General features: G+C 45.2%; 1 protein-coding gene across 2 annotated transcripts in view; it reads left to right on the plus strand.

The window, feature by feature from the left end:
- LOC140733020 (interferon gamma receptor 1-like) overlaps positions 1-18,103 on the plus strand; it is a 63,831-nt gene that overhangs the window by 31,361 nt on the left and 14,367 nt on the right. Inside the window, exons 1-3 of one of the 2 annotated variants that reach the window (XM_073055785.1) lie at positions 12,409-13,163; positions 15,555-15,684; positions 15,783-15,964. In XM_073055785.1, the coding sequence (XP_072911886.1) occupies positions 13,076-13,163; positions 15,555-15,684; positions 15,783-15,964 (400 nt within the window). In that variant the 5' untranslated portion in view covers positions 12,409-13,075. Of the gene's footprint in view, positions 1-12,408; positions 13,164-15,554; positions 15,685-15,782; positions 15,965-18,103 lie in introns of those variants that run through there. The other variant, XM_073055784.1, reaches the window with a different exon arrangement.

Raw genomic sequence — 18,103 nt, forward strand, 5'->3', positions numbered from 1 at the left:
CATTTCAATTACATTTATTTCCCATTCTAATTTGTGGTCTGAACAACAACTGAACCTCTTGATCACGCCTGCCTGCTCTTACGCATTGAGTTGCTGCCGCATGATTGGCTGACTAGATATTTGCATTGATGGGCCGGTGTACGAGTGTGCCTAATAAAGTGGCTACTGAGTGTACGTCATTAATAGTGAACCTGATTCTGATTCTGGGAGATAGTGACTGCAGCACTTTGGCTGAAAGATAACAAGAAATGCAATCAACCAGAGATACATGACGCGTGATTAACAGCATTAACCAGCACCTTGCCCTTGTTATCTGTGAGCAGCCAAATTCACTTCCTTCCCTGCTGAACTTCTCCTGCAGCCACCTCAACAGAAGATCTTGGCGTTCCCTTCATCAGCTGAGTTTTCTGGCGGGAAGGTTGCCGTTAGAATCAGGAGCACGATATTGGGGTTAACACAGATGCACGATACATATCAGTTACAAGTCCTGCTTGCCTCACATGGCCAAATGCATTAACACTCAATTCTGTGGTAGATTAAACCTGACCTCTTCTTTGACTGTATGTAACAATTCAGCATGAGAAACCAAAGAGCAGAAGAAACCATAGCAACACACACAGAATGCTGGAGGAACTCAGCAGATGAGGCAGCTTCTGTGAAAATGAGCAAACAGCCGATGTTGCAGGCCGAGAGCCTCCATCCGGACTGTGAAGGAAGAGGGAAGGTGGCGGAAGAAGAAGGTTAGGGGAGGGGAAGGAGAGGAAGAAGGTGATAGGTGAAGCCATGTGAAAGGCTAGAGAAGAAGGAATCTGATAGGAGAGGAGAGTGGACCATGGGAGAAAGGGAAGAAGGAGGGTAGTGATAGGCTGGGAGGTAAGAGGCCGGAGTGAGAAATAGAAAAAGAAGGAAGGGGGAGTGGCTGTCAACAGCGGAGTATTCTGTCCGGGGCTAAAAGATGATCAGCACTGCATCTTCCACTTTCACCACATGACATCACGACTCTTTTAGGTGAAGAACCTTCCTCCCCAAGATTAGGTCTTTGGAGCTTATGTTATCTTTTTGAAGCACTGGGTTTGCAAGCTCCATGCCTACCCTTCCTCCTTTCGCAGCCGGGCTTGAGACCGTCCACTGCGGAGTTATGATGATGATGGACGTGAAAGATGCCAAGGAATTTTGGCCATCGTCAGCCATAAATATAATCAACACAGAATTAGAAGCCCGCAACAAAACAATGGCTCCCAAAACGCAGTCCATATCATTGGCAGCAGATGGCATGAGCTCTTGCTACAGATGCAATGGCAGCCATTCCACACAATCTGCCACTTTGAGAACATTATATACTGTGTGTCAGAGAAAGGAATGGCTAAATGATAGCATATTAATCTGAAAACAAAACCCCCTACCAGAGCAAACCTAATAGAATTTTTTTCCTTAACCTTTGACAGAGCAAAACTTTGCAGAGGGGATATTCAGATTTATTCAAAGTAAATGTATTATTCTTTGTTCTACATACATGTATATGTAATCGTATGCTACCCTGAGATTCATTTTCTTGCAGGCATTCACAGTAGAACAAAGAAATAAGACAGAATCAATGAAAAACTACACATAAATATATAAATGCTGACAACCAATGCGTAAAAGAAGTAAAACTGTGAAAATACTAAAAAAAAGTGAATAGGTAACTCTGAGAGCATGAGTTGTAGAGTCCTTACAGGTGAGTCCATAGGTTGTGGAATCAGTTCAGTGTTCAGGTGAGTGAAGTTATCCACTCTGGTTCAGATGCCTGGTGGTTGAAGGGTAATAACTGTTCCTGAGCCAGGTGGTATGGGTCTTCAGCCTCCTATACCTTCTTCCTAAGAAGAAGAAAAGAGCATGACCCAGATCAGATTCAGAGTGAATCTGAATATTTTTTTTTTTGCAGACAAGAAGTCTACATAACTCTGAGGTCAATTCACATAAAGCAGGGCTAGACTTGCTTTGTGTCTATAGAATGGAAAAGACAGGAAACAAATCTCAAGATCAGGTATCGATAAATGACCAGCCAGTAGGGCTGAATATAAATCCAGGCTTATTCCTCTCCATAGATGCTACCTGACCTGTTGAGTTCCTCCAGCATTTTTTGTACACATTGACTGTTTATTCCTCTCCATAGATGCTGCCTGATGGGCTGGTTTCCTCCAGCATCTTGTGTATGTTACTGTAATGTAAAAATAGCAGAGAATTGTTCTGTCAAAGGTTACAGAAGAAAATTCTATTATTTATTTATGAAGATACAGGGCTGAATAGGCCCTTCTGGCCCTTTTAGACAAACCGCCCAGTAAACCCAGCCTAATCACAGGACAATTTACAAAGACCAACTAACCTGTCCATATATACTGTAGATAGCCACAAGTCTATCTCCATAAAAACTGAAGATACTAGTTTAAATAAGATGTTACATTACAATGAGCAAAAATAGAATTGATGATGGTCAGAACCAACTAAGCAAGGACAGGATAAAAAACTAAAGATCAATTGGAAAGGTGTTTAGTGTTCAGCTGGGTGCAGTTCTGGTCACGTACCTACAGGAAATATGTCAATAAGATTGAAAGAGTGCAGAGAAGGTTTACAAGGATGTTGTTGGGACTTGCAGACCTGAGTTACAGGGAAAGGTTGAATAGGTTAGGACTTTATTCCCAAGAGTATAGGAGAATGAAGTGAGATTTGATGGAGATATACAAAATTATGGGGAGTATAGTCAGGGTAAAAGCAAGCATTTTTTTCCCCACTGAAGTTGGATGAGACTAGAACCAGAGGTCATGGGTTAAGGGTGAAAGGTGAATAGTTAAGGGAAACTGCTTCCCTCAGGGGGTGGTGAGAAGGCGGAGTGAGCTGCCAGTGGAAGTGGCAGATGCGGGTTCAATTGTGACATTTAAGAGAAGCTTGAAGAGTGCAGAACGTGGATGAGGGGGATATGGAGGAATATGGACCAGGTGCAGGTAGATGCGACTAGATCAGGGTGGTATGGACTAGATGGGCTGGAGGTCCTATTTCAGTGCTGTAATGCTCTGTGACTGTGACTGTAGACGAGTATTGCAGCAGGTCACTGCTACCCTCAAGGTCATGTCATTTGACTAATGGTGATAAAGGTTCCTCCCTTATCTGGGCACAGCTAGTGACTATTGCCAATGAACAATGATACTCTAACGGCAGCTCAGCTCGGATGGACACCGTTATTAATCTATTTCTGGAGGGCACATTTGCAGAGATGGCCTGGAACAGTTGCCTAACACAGAGGCCATGATCCAGAAACAAGCTACGGAAAGTTCTCTCGCCTTGTCGTGCCCAAAAGCTTTCTGGGAAATGTTACACATTAAGGCCTTGGGATTGCAAGCCGAGGGTTAAAATTAGTGTGATAAACTTTCAAACTGTTTAATCAAAGTTCAGACTGTGTGCCAAGGTAAATCGATATCAGGCTGACTGGAATCGCATGGTTTGTCCTGAAAATTATGGCATTTAAATACGATGTATATTTGAAAATATTATGAATAAAGTAACATTTTTTTAAAACATGTTTCTTGGCTGTATCTCTTCCCACCCTGTCTCCTATAAAAATGTGATTCCTTCTCAGTTCCTTTGCCTCTGCCACATCTGTTCCCAGGATGAGGCTTTCCTCTTCAGGACATCAGAGATGTCTTCCTTCTTCAAAGAACAGGGTTTCCCTTCCTCCAGTATTGATGCTGTCCTCATCTGCATCTCCTCCATTTCCCACCATATTCCTGCTCACTCCAGCTTCCTGCTGCCTTAACGGGGCTGGAGTTCCTCTTGTCCTCACCTACCACCCCATGAACCTCCGCATCCAACACATCATCCCCCCACAACCTCCGCCATCTCCAAAGGGATCCCGCCACTAACCATATCTTTACCTCCTCTCACTCTCAGCTTTCCACTGAGATGGTTCCCTTCATGATCCCCTTGTCCGTTCGTCCCTCCCCACCAGCTCCCCCCTGGCACTTATCCCTGCAAGCAGAACAAGTGCTACACCTGCCCCTACACCTCCTCCCTCACCTCCATTCAGGGCCCCAAACAGTCCTTCCAGGTGAGACAACACTTCACCTGCAAATCTGCTGGGTTTGTCTACTGTCTCTGGTGCTCCCATTGCGACCCTCTCTCCATTATGAGATGCATCGTAAATTGGGGGACCGCTTCATCGAGCACATCTGCCCTGTCTGGGTGACCAAGCATTTTTGTTCCGATTCCCATTCTCGTTCTGATATGTCGGTCCATGGCCTCTTGTGCCACTTTGAGTCCGCCCTTGGGGTGGAGGAGCAACACCTTGTATGCTGCTTGGGTAGCCAACAACCTGATGGCATGAGTATTGATTTTCACATCCAATGAAAAACCTTTTCCCTCCCCCTCCCCTCTTCTATTCCCCATCCTGGCTTATTCTCCTCTCCTATCAGAATCCTTCCTCTCCAGCCTGTGATCTTTCCCACCCACCAATCAACTTCCAACCATCCTCCTTTGCCTTCTGGGTCTTCCCTCTTCCTTTCCAGTCCAGGTCTTGGCCTGACATGTCACCTTATTCCTCTCCACAGATGTTGCCTGACCTGCAGATTTCCTCCAGCATTTTGTGTGTGTTGCTCTGCATTTCCAGCATCTGCAGAGTCTCTTGTGTTTGTTCTCGTTTTAATCTAGTTTACTTTGTAATGGCATCCTGTTGTTCACCCAACTCATTGGAAACTGCTTTCCATTAAATAGCTGTGTGTGTTTTTTTGTCTCAAAACACTCTTATTTCAAACCACGCAGATCTGTACTAAAGAAATGACCATGTTTCTGGTATGATACATGCTTGCTTCAGCAATATCCACCCACATAACTAACGACAATCACAAAACAACTTATTCAACAGTGTGAAATAAAACAAAACTTCTTGATGCAAAGTTTAAAAGTTTTATTATCGAAGTATGTATACTATATACAACCTTGTGATTCACCTTCTTGCAAACAGCCACAAAGCAAAGAAACAAAATAGAACCATCAAAAGATCCTCACACAACCAACAAACAACTGAATGTGCAAAGAGAGAAACAAATTTTTCAAACAGTAAAACAAGTTAACAAATAATACTCAGAGCATGAACTGCTGATTCCCCGAGAGTGAGTTCACAGCCATGGAACCATGAAGCACAATTGGCATTTGTTAAATAAAAAGATATATTTAACTGCTTACAAAATTGATCAGTGAAATGTCTAATTGCTGTATGGGGTTTCAAAATTGAATAATGTGTTGAAAGTCACATCAGTAAGTAAAAGTGCTTACTTACTGTGGTTACCTAGTAATTTTCACTTATGTTAATTAAAACACACCAAGATTGTGAGGACTGCTGACAGAATCATCAGAGTCTCTCTTCCACCCATCCAACATATCGTGGCCTTTCTGGTCATTAGAAATGGTCTTTCTAATCACAAGACAATTTCTTATTGTTCTTGTGTTAAAATGTCTTTGTGAGATTATGATGGGAAGTTCCAGTTCACTTATTGTTAGCTCAGGTTATACCGTTATTTTGCTGGTGTATTTGTGGGTCACCCCAACTGTAACCGGGGTGTGTGATGGTCACCTCCCCTGGCGTTATGAGAGTGGTTGGGTTCACTCTCCGGGTCATGGTGCCCGGTCTGTTTTGTGTTTATCACAATAAAACTGTTAAAGAGCTTCCTGGTCTGGACCAAATGCTCGCCACACTGGTGTCAGGAGTGGGATGCGAGATCGACGACGAGATTGAAGAGCTTCAACGTTGGATGAATGCCTTAAGACCCGGGGAATAGGCTGTGGGTCAAAGCGGTATGCCCTGTACGCATGGGCAGGGCTTGTGAAGACAAGACCCGGAGAGAGGACCTGGGAGCCCAGCATTGTGCCTTCCCAGAGAGCCCCGATGGGTCGAGCGTACCCAGACTCCCCAACCAGGGGGACAGAGCGGGGCGTATCACTCGCCTTCGTAGCAACCCGCACCGGAGAACCCGTGATGCCAGAGCCATGCGAGGACTGCCTCACCCAAACAGGCGGCAGTGTCAACGCCCACCCAGGACTTACGGACTTTGCTGTTGCCAGGGATGGCTGACCCCTCGGGCGGGGGCAGTGTGACACTCCGGGGGGGGGGGGCGCATTTTTGACAGCCCACCCCTGCATTTCTAATGACCGGTGCTGTTTATTGTTCTTGTGTTAAAACACTTTTGTGGGATTATGGTGGGAAGTTCCAGTTGTTACATTTTAGCTTGGGCTATACAGTTATTTTGCTGGTGTATTTGTGGGTCACTTTAACTGCAGCCGGGGTGTGTGATGGTCACCTCCCTGGTCAGCGTGAGACGGGTTGGGTTCACTCTCTGCGTCATGGTGCCCGGTCTGTCTTGTGTTTATCACAGTAAAACAGTTTTGAGCTAACGAGCTTCCTCGCCTGTCATTAGGATTACATGCTCGCCAGAATATTTATCAGGAGCCCTGTCAATGATCCCTCCCATTCGTCCGACAATCTCTTTGACCCCGTAGCATCAGGCAGCAGGTACGATAGCATTTGGACAAGAACTGTTCAGATGGGAAACTGCTATTTCCCCCAGGCCATGAGGCGGCTGATCTCCCCGCCACCACTCAGGTCCCGTCATGTATGAAGCGCCGGTAATATTACACTGTTCACTTTTTAACTTGTACAGTATATGAGCCTTATTCTTTGATACTTTATTTGTGGTAATACTACTTTATGTGTTACGTGCTTGAATTATATGTGCGGTGTTCTGCTCCTTGGTCTAAGGGAAGGTAATTTCATTTAGTGGTATCATGTGAACAGTTAAATGACAGCGAAGGTGAACTGGAAGATACTCTAACAGGATTACTTAATGAGGTAAACAACTACAGTTTATAATGAAGTGCACTTCTGCTTGCTCCTGGGAGCTTTTATGTTTGTATTTATGTAAATATATTGAACTGAAATCCCACTTTCTCTTGGTGAAAGCACGAGTGCATTTTCCCTTGGGTTGCTAGCTGCACTGGAAAGGAAGTACCACCTCTGAATATCTTTCATAAACCAGCCTAGAGCTGGTTGTTTGATCGGCAATGTAACTATCTTTTGCTGAGCTGACGCTGAAGATTCAGAAGTTCACATTTTTGAGCAGGCTTTGCGGAAGGAGAAACATTTGAGTGTCTTTTCTGTAGTGATAGAGTGCGGGGTAGGCCGTTCTGGCCCTTCGAGCTACTTCGCCCCAGTGACCCCCGAGAAACTCAATGAACCTGAATCAAATCAGGGGACAATTTACCATGACCAGTGAACCTGCCCGGTATGTCTTTGGACTGTGGAAGGAAGTGGAAGACCTGGAGAGAACCCACGCATTCCAAGGGGAGGACATGCAAAGACTCCTTACAGAACGGTGTGGAATTGGACTCCAAACTCCAGAACACTCTGAGCTGTAATAACATCTATGCTACCATGGAACACCCTGCCAGATGTGGTGGTTGGGGTAGATACATTAAGATACTCTTAGATATGTGCATGAAAGACAATAATAAATCAATGCCAATAATCGTGGCAGAGGAGTTGCTGCCGATCTTTATTGATTCTCTGGGGCTTTCTATGCAAAGAGAGGAAGTAGACAGCCTAATTGAGATACTTACACAGTGGTAGAGGGAGCATTCAGTTAGCTTTGTAATGACACCACCATGCACTCAAACTAAAAGGTCTACAACACTCAGCATCTCAATGGTGTATGACCACAGTATCAAGCTCTGCCTTCCGTAAGCACGTCACTCTCATTGTATCAGCTTCCTTTACATCACCACTTCAAACCACAGAGAGGCGACCGGAGACAAGTGTTAGCCACGGCGTCACGGCTCGCGGTAAAAACATTCACAGCTGGTACACGGCAAGAACCACAATGCTGCAGGAGAGTCTGCACTCACTGGCCACTTTATTAGGTACACCCCGGCACCGGCTCGTTAATGCAAATGCCTCATCAGCCAGTCATGTGGCAGCAGCTCGATGCAGAAAAGCAGGCAGGCACGGTCAAGAGGTTCATTTGTGGTTCAGACCGAACATCAGAATGGGGAAGTTTGATACAAGTGACTTTGATCGTGGGATGGTTGTTGGTGCCAGTTGGGGTGGTTTGAGTATCTCTGAAACTGCTGAAGTAGTTGATACACAAAATTGACGGATCCTGGACTGTAGACTTGGTTTCTGGCTGCAGTTCCCCATTCAGAAAACAGAAGAGAGGAAGGCGTGCTGGCCTGCAGGAACAATTGAAAGACAGAAGACTTAGACCCCACCCCCACACCTCACAATCCTGCTGGCAAATGCACAGCCTCTGGAAAATAAATTTTTCCACAGCAAGATAGCTGTACCAGGGAAACATCAGACGCTGCTGTGTTGTTTGCTTCATGGAAACATGGCTTCCCCCCCATTTTGTTCAGAGCTCTGCAGCCCGAAGGCTGTTCTCCACCAGCGCAGGGTAGCTCAGTCTCTTAAAGGAGGAGGAGGTGGAGTATGCTTCATGGAACCGTGCACAGATGTGGTGGTTGTGCCTTAGTCCTGCTCACCCAACCTGGAACATGTGGTGGTCGAATGTCGTCCATTTTATTTGCTGAGGGAATTTTCCTCCATCATCCTGGTAGCGGTGTACATTCCACCTCAGGGCAACGTCAGATAGGCAGTGGAGGAGCTGAGCACCGTGAGTAGCAGTCGTGAAACAGCTTCCCCTGATGCCTTCCCTATCGTTGTGGGGGACTTCAACCTGGCCGGCTGAAAGAAGTCTCTGAATAACTATCACCAACATATCACCTGTGGAACTAGAGTCAACACACTTAACCAGTTATACCACCATCGAGAACACTTAGCGTGCCAACCCACACCCACACTTTTGGAAAGGCTGATCATCTGAGTGTGCTGCACCCCGCCTATAGGCGGACACGAAAGACCGCAGTGCCAGTGGCGAGGACAAAGAAGGAATGGACAAGGGAGAGCTTACCTGACTGCTTTGAGTTGGTGGACTGATCAATATTCAGGGATTCAGCTTCACCTCTGAATGAATATGTCGCAGTTGTCACCGACTTCATCGAGACCTGTGCGGATGAGTGTGTGCCTTCGAGAAGATACCAGACATAGCCAAACCAAAATCCATGGATGAGCCAGGAGATTCAAAGTCTGCTGAGGGCGAGATCTGTGGCATTGTTCCAGATCTGAACAAGAAGCGCAGGTATGACCTACAGAAGGGCAAGAAAGCAGTTCCAATTGAGGTTAGAGATGGAATTGATGGACGTCAGCTCTGGCAGCATTTACAATGTGAAACCTAACACCATGATGCTGCCCTCCCAGATGAGCTCAATGCCTTTTATGCACACTTGGAAAGGGAGAATAAGACTACATCTCTCCAGATCCCTACAGTGTCAGGTGACCCTGTGACCCCTGTCTCAGAGGCCGACGTCAGAGCTCCTTTCAAGAGGGTTAACACTTTCAGGGCGTCAGGCCCTGAAGGTTCAGAAATCCGCGTCAACCAACTGGTGGGAGTGTTCAAGGACATTTTCAGTCTCTCACTGCCGAGGTTGTTACTCATCATACGATCACACCAGTGCCCAGGAAGTCATTATTAAGGACAAGGTTTCGGGGTACTTGAAGACTAATGATAAAGTAAGTCATAGTCAGCATGGTTTCTGTGAAAGGAAATCTTGCCTGGCAAATCTGTTGGAATTCTTCGAAGAAGTTACAAGGAAAGGCAGTGGGTGCCTTTGACTTAGATTCTCAGAACGCATTTAACAAGGTGCCTCACATGAGGTTGCTTAACAAGTTAAAATCCTACGGTGTTACAGGACATATACTGGCAAGGATAGAGGAATGGCTGACAGCATCGGAGGCAGCCCTTTCTGATTGGCTGCCAGTGAGTAGTGTTGTTCCTCAGGGGTCAGTATTGGGACCGCTGCTTTTCACATCGTGTGTCAATGATTTAGATAGTGGAATTGATGGCCTTGTGGCAAAGTTTGTGGATGATATGAAGACAGGTGCAGGGATAGTTAGTGCTGAGGAAGCTGTGCAGGACTTAGAGAAATTGGAAGACTGGGCAAAAAAGTGGCAGATGGAATACCATGTAGAGAAATTTATGACAGTGCATTTTGGTAAAAGAAACAATTGTACAGACTGTTATCTAAATGGGGAGAAAGTTCAAACATCAGAGATGCAAAGCAACTTTGGAGACCTCGCGTAAGGCTCCCAGAAGGTTAATTTATAGTTTGAGTCCGTGGTAAAGAAGGCAAATGCAATGTTGGCATTTATTCAAGGGGAATAGAAAATAAAAGCGAGGAGATAATGCTGATCAACACACAAAATGCTGGAGGAACTCAGCAGGACAGGCAGCATCTAGGAACAGAGAGATGAGATAATGCTGAAGACACTAGTCAGGCCGCACTTGGAGTATTGTCAACTGTTTTGCGCCCCTTATCTTAGAAAGGATGTGTTGTCATTGGACAGAGTCCAGAGCAGGTTCACAAGGATGATTCTGAGAATGAAGGGGTTAACATATGAGGAGCGTTTGGCAGCTTTGGGCCTGTACTCACTGAAATTTAGAAGAATGCGTGGGAAATCTTATTGAAACCTACCGAATGTTCAAAGGTGGATGTGGGGAGGATATTTCCTCTGGTGAGGGTATCCAGAACTGGAGGGCGCCGCCTCAAAATTGAGGGGCAGCTTTTTAGAACAGAAGTAAGGAGGGATTTTTCAGTCAAAAGATGGTGAATCTGTGCCACAGACAGCAATTGGAGCCAAGTCCGTGGGTCTTTTTAAAGCGGAAGTTGATAGTTTCCTGATTGGTCGGGGCATCAGGGGATATGGTGAGAGGGAAGGTGTATGGGGTTGAAAGGGATCCAGGATGAGCCATGAAGAAACAGAGGAGTAGACTGCATGGGCTGAATGGCATAAATCTGCTCCTATGTCTTATGGTCAAGAGCAGGGGGAGCTGCCACCCAATTGCACTCGCATCTGCTGTGATGAAGTGCTTTGAGAGGTTGGACATGGCCAGAATCAGCTCCTGCCTAAACAAGGACCCGGACCTGCATTTTGCCTGTCGCCACGGTAGGTCGATAGCAGATGCAATCTCGCTGGCTCTCCACTCAGCATTCGATCAAGCTTACATCAGGCTGCTGTTTATTGACTACAGCTCAGCGTTCAATAAAATCATAACCTCAGTTCTAATCAGCCAGCTCCAAAACCCTGGGCCTCTGTACCTCCCCCTGCAACTGGATCCTCGACTTCCTCACCGAGAGACTGTGCGGATCAGAAATAACATCCCCACCTCACTGATAAATCAACACCGGCGCACCCTCAAAGATGTGTGTGCTTAATCCACTGCTCTACTCTCTCTGCATCCACGACTGTGTGGCTAGGCAGCAATATTCATGTCGCTGGACGGAGTGGTTCGAGTATCTCAGAAACTGCTGCTGTCCTGGGATTTTCAAGCACATTAGTCTCTAGATGACGTGCACAAAACAAAACTTATCCAGTGAGCAGCAGTTCTCTGGGCGATAATGCCTTGATAGTGGGAGGGGTCAGAGGAGAATGGCCAGACTGGTTCAGGCTGACAGGAAGGTGGCAGGAACCGAAATAATCAGAATCAGGTTTAATACCACTGGCGTAAGGCGTGCAATTTGTTGTTTTTTGCAGCAGCAGTACATTGCAATACGTAATAATAAAAACTATAAATTACAATTAAAAGCGTATATATATAAAAAATTAAATAAGTAGTGTAAAAAGAGAGGGGGAAATGGTGAGGTAGTGTTCATGGGTTCATTGACCATTTAGAAATCTGATGGCGGAGATGAAGAACCAGTTCCTGAAACACTGAGTGTGTGCCTTCAGGCCCCTGTGCCTCCTCCTTGATGGTAGCCATGAGAAGAAGAAACACCCTGGGTGATGGAGTCCTTCAGGATGGATACTGCCCTTTGGAGACATTGCATTTTGAAGGTGTCCTGGATGCTGGTCAGTGCCCACGATGGAGCTGGCTGAGTTTACAACTTCCTGCACCTTCCTCCAATCCTGTGCAGTGGCCTCTCTATACCAGACAGTTAAAACGCTCTCCATGGTACATCTGTCTAAATTAGTGAGTGTCTTTAGTAACATATCAATTCTCCTCAAACTCCTAATGAAGCATATTCACTGATCTACCTCACTCCTACGCACCTCCTCATCGCTGTCGGAATTTTTGCCATCAATAGTTGTGCCATTTGCAAGTTTATAGATGGTGTTTGAGCTATGCCTAGCCACGCTATTGTGGATGCAGAGAGAGCAGAGCAGTGGACTAAGCACACCCCCCCCCCCCCCCCCCCCCGAGATGCTCCGGTGTTGATTGTCAGCGAGGAAGAGATGTTATTTGCGATGTGCACAGTCTGTGGTCTCCCGGTGAGGAAGTCAAGCTCACTCAGTCTACCTTCATCACACATGCAAACAAAGGTCGGATTCTGTCTGTGTGGAGTTTGCATGTTTTCCTCCATCATTCCCAAAGCAAGCGGGTTGATAGGTTAATTAAGCAGCCTAACGTGCTGCTGGCGAGTAGGCAAGTGGTAGATTGAGGGCAGAGTTGATGAGAATGTAGGGAGGATAAAAATGATCCGATTGATGTCGGATTAGTAAATGGGTGGTTGTTGGTCAGCAAAGACTCAATGGGCTGAAGGGCCTTCTGCATACTGTATAAGTCTCTGACTGGAATATGCAGCTACCACTACACAATGCATACAAAAATAGATGCTTTTTTAACCGTTGTTACAAAAATACAGCAACAATTATCTTTCTGTTCTTCCCTTCAGCAGTGCCAGGAAATATCACAGGCTATGCCCTGGGGAGACTGATACAGCAAGGTCAATAACAATTGAGATTGCATATCTGGGATGTTTGTATGACCTGAATTTCTGGAACGTTGGTCCAGAAATATACCCCAAAAAAGACAGAAAGTGCTGCAGGTTATTTTCTCAACATTAATCAGTGTGATATCCTGTTGGTGGGAAATTTTCAGTCACGGGATTTGCTTTGACAGATTACAGATCAGTCAACTGATGACGTAATACCCTGGTTCGAATGTTTACTGTTATGCAGTATGTGTTTCATTTAGCATTTCTGTACGAGCAGTCTGTTCTGCTTTCAGCCTGTTTGTTTATTGTTGAAGGTAAGGGATGAGGAGAAATGTGTGCCATCCAGTTAGGATGGTAGAACTGAGGGGAGGTTTCTTTGGTGAGCGACACTAAGGTTGGGCTTGGGGCTTTTGTTTGGTGGGAGATGAAGAGGGAAATTGCTGGGGAGAACCAGTCGTAGGATTCGACCTGGAACGGGACCGTGATTCGACGGAGCCAGGGGAGTGATCGATGGAGGATCATGAACATGGGGAAACCTTGAGCTCCAACTTGTGCACATTTCACTGCTTAGTTAAAATGGGCTCTTTTCGCTTTGTTTTTCCTTACTAACCCTCTAGTTAAGTTAAGATTCATAAATATAATCCCTTTAATCGCGTGCACTGTGCTGTCTGTTATTTCGTGGCGCCAATCTGTAACAGGGTAGCAAATTACACGGCATCCACACAAACTGGAGTTTGGGGTGGGAGAGCCGTTTGGTGGGACTGAAGACCCTAGATTTATGCAGCCAAGGAAACCAGTGAGTTTCAATTACACTTACAAGGAGCTCCGCCCCAAGAAAGCAGCATCCACCATCAATGATCCCCACTATCTAGACCATGCTCTCTTCTCGTTGCAGCCATCGGGCAGGAGGTCACCACGATGTTCGGGAACAGTTATTACCCCTCAGCCTTCAGAGCGCTGGGGGTAACTTCACTCACCTCAACTCTGAACTGATTCCATAACCAGTGGACCCACTTTCAAGATCCCTGCAACCCATGATCTCAGTTTTGTTTATTTACTATTTGTATATTATTTTCTGTGTTTGCACGATTCGTCTTCTGCGCATTGGTTGTTAGTCTTTGTGTTTGTGTAGTTTTTCGTTGATCCAATTGCAGTTCTTTTTGCTACTGTGAATACCTGCGAGGAAATGAATCTCAGAGTGTTATACGGTGATGTATATGTACTTTGACAATAAATTTGCTTGCAACTTGGAACTTTGAAGGACCCCTGCCATCCCTCTTCTCATTACCACCGTAAGTCGTTTTCAATATTATGTATTGCACTGTGCTGCCACTATAAAACTCTATTTCTGGGGGTTGATTGTCGATGGGGTTAGAAGTATGTGGTTATTAGTGCTCAGAACTCTTTCAAGCCCAGTGACCTGAACATGGGTGCTGTAGGTGCCAGAGTGGTGGGTGTGCTCCCCGAGGGTGTCCAGGCTCTCGGTAATGAAGGTTATTGCAGTAGAAGTTACTCTAGAGTCTATGGCCCGTCATTCCCAGCAGCATGTTCTGTTCCCTCCTGAGGCAAAGCTGTGTTTAGCTCCAAGGAGGAAAGGCAGACCGAGGGCCAGCAGACCCCTGCCTCATTGAGAGACCTGAGGTCTCAACAGAGGGATTGGGGTAGGGAGGTGTTGGCAGAAGAGGCTGAGGCAGAAACAGGCAATGAGCAAGGTGTACATGATCGAAGGGAGATAAAGGCCCAAAAGACTCAGGTTAAAATCTATGAAAGTGCCCGAGCAGAAGGAAACACAGAAAAGTGGAAAAGTGACATTAAATTTAATTGTTCTAAAGTGTTCTGTTCTGACTAGGCAGTTGCTGCTTGGAGCAAGACTATTGTGTGTGTCTGTATGTGTGTGTGTGTGTGTGTCTGAATCCATGAGTAACACACGGGTTCCGGGATGTAGAGACAGAGGAGTGAAGCTAAGTGTTGCCAAGAGCTGCTGAGGTCACACACAGAATATACCTGCACGCAGTTCTGCTCTCGATATCAAGCAAATGATGTATTTTTAGTGGATGCAATAAAAAGCAAGTTCAGCTGGTTGAGGTGTTGACATTTGGAGAGAGGCTGAGCAGGTTGGGTATGTTTACTGAAGTTCCAAAGAATGACAGATGACTTCATTCATCTTAAGACCCATGACCTTTGTCATTCCAACATACGTCAGAAATTCACGATTTCTTTTTCTTTGGGCTCAATAGCAATTTAACTTCTACGTACTGTCTATCTTTTTTTAAAAAAAACACCGTGACTGGTTAATTACTTTGACAGGGATCCATGATTTCGTCATAATTAGTCCTTTGATGGGAAGTATGGTAGATAGGAACATGAATATGAATTGTGGCTAATAAAGTGCGCTTACTCATCTTGTTTATGGTGGCATGATATTGTAGCGGTAGTGACCCGGGTTCAATTCCCGCCGCTCTCTGTAAGGAGTTTGTACGTTCTCCCTGTGACCATGTGGGTTTCCTCCGGGTGCTCTGGTTTCCTCCCACAGTCCAAAGACGCACATGTTAGTGGTTAATTGGGCACACGGGCGTAATTGAGCGGCGCAGACTCGTTGGGCCGGAAGGGTTTCTTAATTGTGTTGTTTCTCTAAATAGAATAACGTGCAGGAATCTTGTAAATTCATTCATCTTCCTTACACTTGAATGCTATTTATTTTGCAGATTACCAAGGGCTTCCTCCTCCAGTAAACCTCTCTTTATCATCTTACAACTTTAAGACCATTTTAACATGGGATTATGTAGGCCAAACGCCTGCGACGACAAACTTTACTGTTGAGGCCAGGAATTATGAGTATGTATTGTTCATTGTTATTAACTTGCTCTGTTTGCTCCAGACAGGCTGTAATTTGACAAGGCCAACAAGAATAACAACTATTTGTGTCTTTACAGAAAGGCTCAGTGGGCCGTATTCTCACCTTGCTCAAGTATCTCATCACATTTCTGTGATGTCACCGAAGCCTTCAGTGTGAACCTCAGTGCAACTAGCTCATATTATGCTAAAGTCAAGGCCGTTACACAGTTTCAAGAATCACAGTTCGCTTTGACTGACAGATTTTCTTTCAAAGACAATGGTATGTTGATTGTGTTAAACAGAACTTGGGAGAGTGACTTTCATAAGTAGTCGTATAGCCCAGAAATACAACTTCTCGTCCACTGCGTCTGTGCTGATTGTAAAGATGCTTTCTGCACCAGCCATTCCCTCTCAACTTTAGTAAAGCATTCAACAAGGTTCCTCACGGCAGAATGATCTGGAAGACTCTGTCACACGGGATCCACAGTGAGTTAGAAAGTTGGATCCAAAATTCTCAGTCGCAGAAGAACATAAGTCCAACAGACCATAAGACATAGGAGCTAAATTAGGCCATTTGGCCCATCAAATTTACTCTGCCATTCCATCATGGCTGATTTATTATCCATTTCAACCGCATTCTTCGGCTTTCTTTCCATAACCTTTGACACCCCTGACTAATCAAGAACCTGACAACCTTTGCTTTAAATATATTCAATGACTTGGCCTCCACAGCTGTCTGTGGCAAAGAATTCCACAGATTCACCACCGTCTGGCTAAATGAATTTTTCACCACCCTGTGGTAAATGGATGTCCCTCTATTCTGAGGCTGTGCCCTCAGGTCCTAGGCTCACCCACCATAGGAAATATCCTCTCCACGTTCACTCCAATTAGGCCTTTCAATATTCTATAAGTTTCAATGAGACGTGTCCTTATTCTTCTCAGCTCCAATGAGTACAGACCTAGAGCCATCAAACGCTCCTGATATGTGAAACCTTTCATGCCCTGAACAATTCACATGAACCTCCTCTGGACTCTGTCCAATGGCAACACATATTTTCTTAGATAAGGAGACCAAAGCTGCTCATAAGACTCCACGTTCTGTCTGACCAATGCCTTATAAAGCCTAGTATTACATCCTTGCTTCTATATTCTAGCCCTCTCGAAATGAATGCTAATATTGCATTTGGCTTCCTTACCACCAACTCAACATGCCAGCTAACCTTTAAGGAGTCCTGCACAAGGACTCCCAAGTCTCTATGCACCTCTGAGTTTTGAATTTTCTCCCAATTTAAAAAATAGTTACCCCTTTATTCCTTCTAACAAAGTGCATGGCCATACACGTCCCCTACACTAATATTCCACCTGGCATTTCTTTGTCCATTCTCCCAATCTGTCTACCGGGTAAGTCCTTCTACAGACTCCCTGCTTCCTCAACACAAACCTGCCCCTGCACCTTTCTTCATATCATCCGCAAGCCTAGCCACAAACCATCAAACTGTCAAGGTAGTGGGAGAGGGGTGTTATTCTGACGGGATGTCTGTGGCCAGTGGTGCTTCTCGAGGATCAGTGCTCAGACTTCTGTAATAATTTTAAAAAATATATTAATGATCTGGATGAAAGTGTGAGTGGTCTGCTTAGACAATGTGGATGTTGGTGGAATTATGAATAGTGAGGAAGGTTGTCAAAGGATACACAGATCAGTTGAAAATTTGGGCAGAGAAATGGTACATGGCGTAAAGTGCAGGAGTTGAGTTTCAGGTTGTATTCTGCTAGAGGGGAGGTTCAAAGCCACGAGATTAAAGCTGTCTCACGGTCTATGGGGAAAGCCAAGAGATCCATGTTACAGACGGTCTCCGTGCACACGAGCTGAGGTTTAGCTCTGTGTCTCTCCTTCAATTGGAACGGGTCTAAAACGTTTACTCTTGTTTTCCGATGTGTTGGGGGGCAGCCCGCATTGAAAACTGACAGCAAGTTCACAATTTCATAGTGCACGGAAAGAAATAAAAATAATATTAATTGAGCAATAGATATCAAGAACGTGAGATGAAGAGTCCCTGAAAGTGAGTCCATTGGGAACAGTTCAGTGACGGGGTGAGTGGAGTTATCCTCTCTGTTCAAGAGGTGCAGTTATTAAACTGTTCTTTTGGTTACTTGTGGGGTTTAAAGAGGGATCAGTTGTAAGCGGATTTGGAGACTTAGAGTAAAGAGGCTGAAAAAGCCTGCATCAACAAGTGGACAAAGCCTTCAGAATTAATTCCTCTGTCTTGCTTTCATACAAATTCAAGGAAAGCACGAGGAGTTATCAACAAATTCTCTTTGCTGCTCCATTCCAACTGTGACTGAGTGTTTGATGAATTCCAAAACTTCTAAATAAATGAGTGCCTGATATTGAAATTCTCAGTTCCACTCAGACTCCATG

The sequence above is a fragment of the Hemitrygon akajei genome, chromosome 9 (assembly GCF_048418815.1).
Source record: "Hemitrygon akajei chromosome 9, sHemAka1.3, whole genome shotgun sequence".
In the NCBI taxonomy this organism is placed as follows: Eukaryota; Metazoa; Chordata; class Chondrichthyes; order Myliobatiformes; family Dasyatidae; genus Hemitrygon; species Hemitrygon akajei.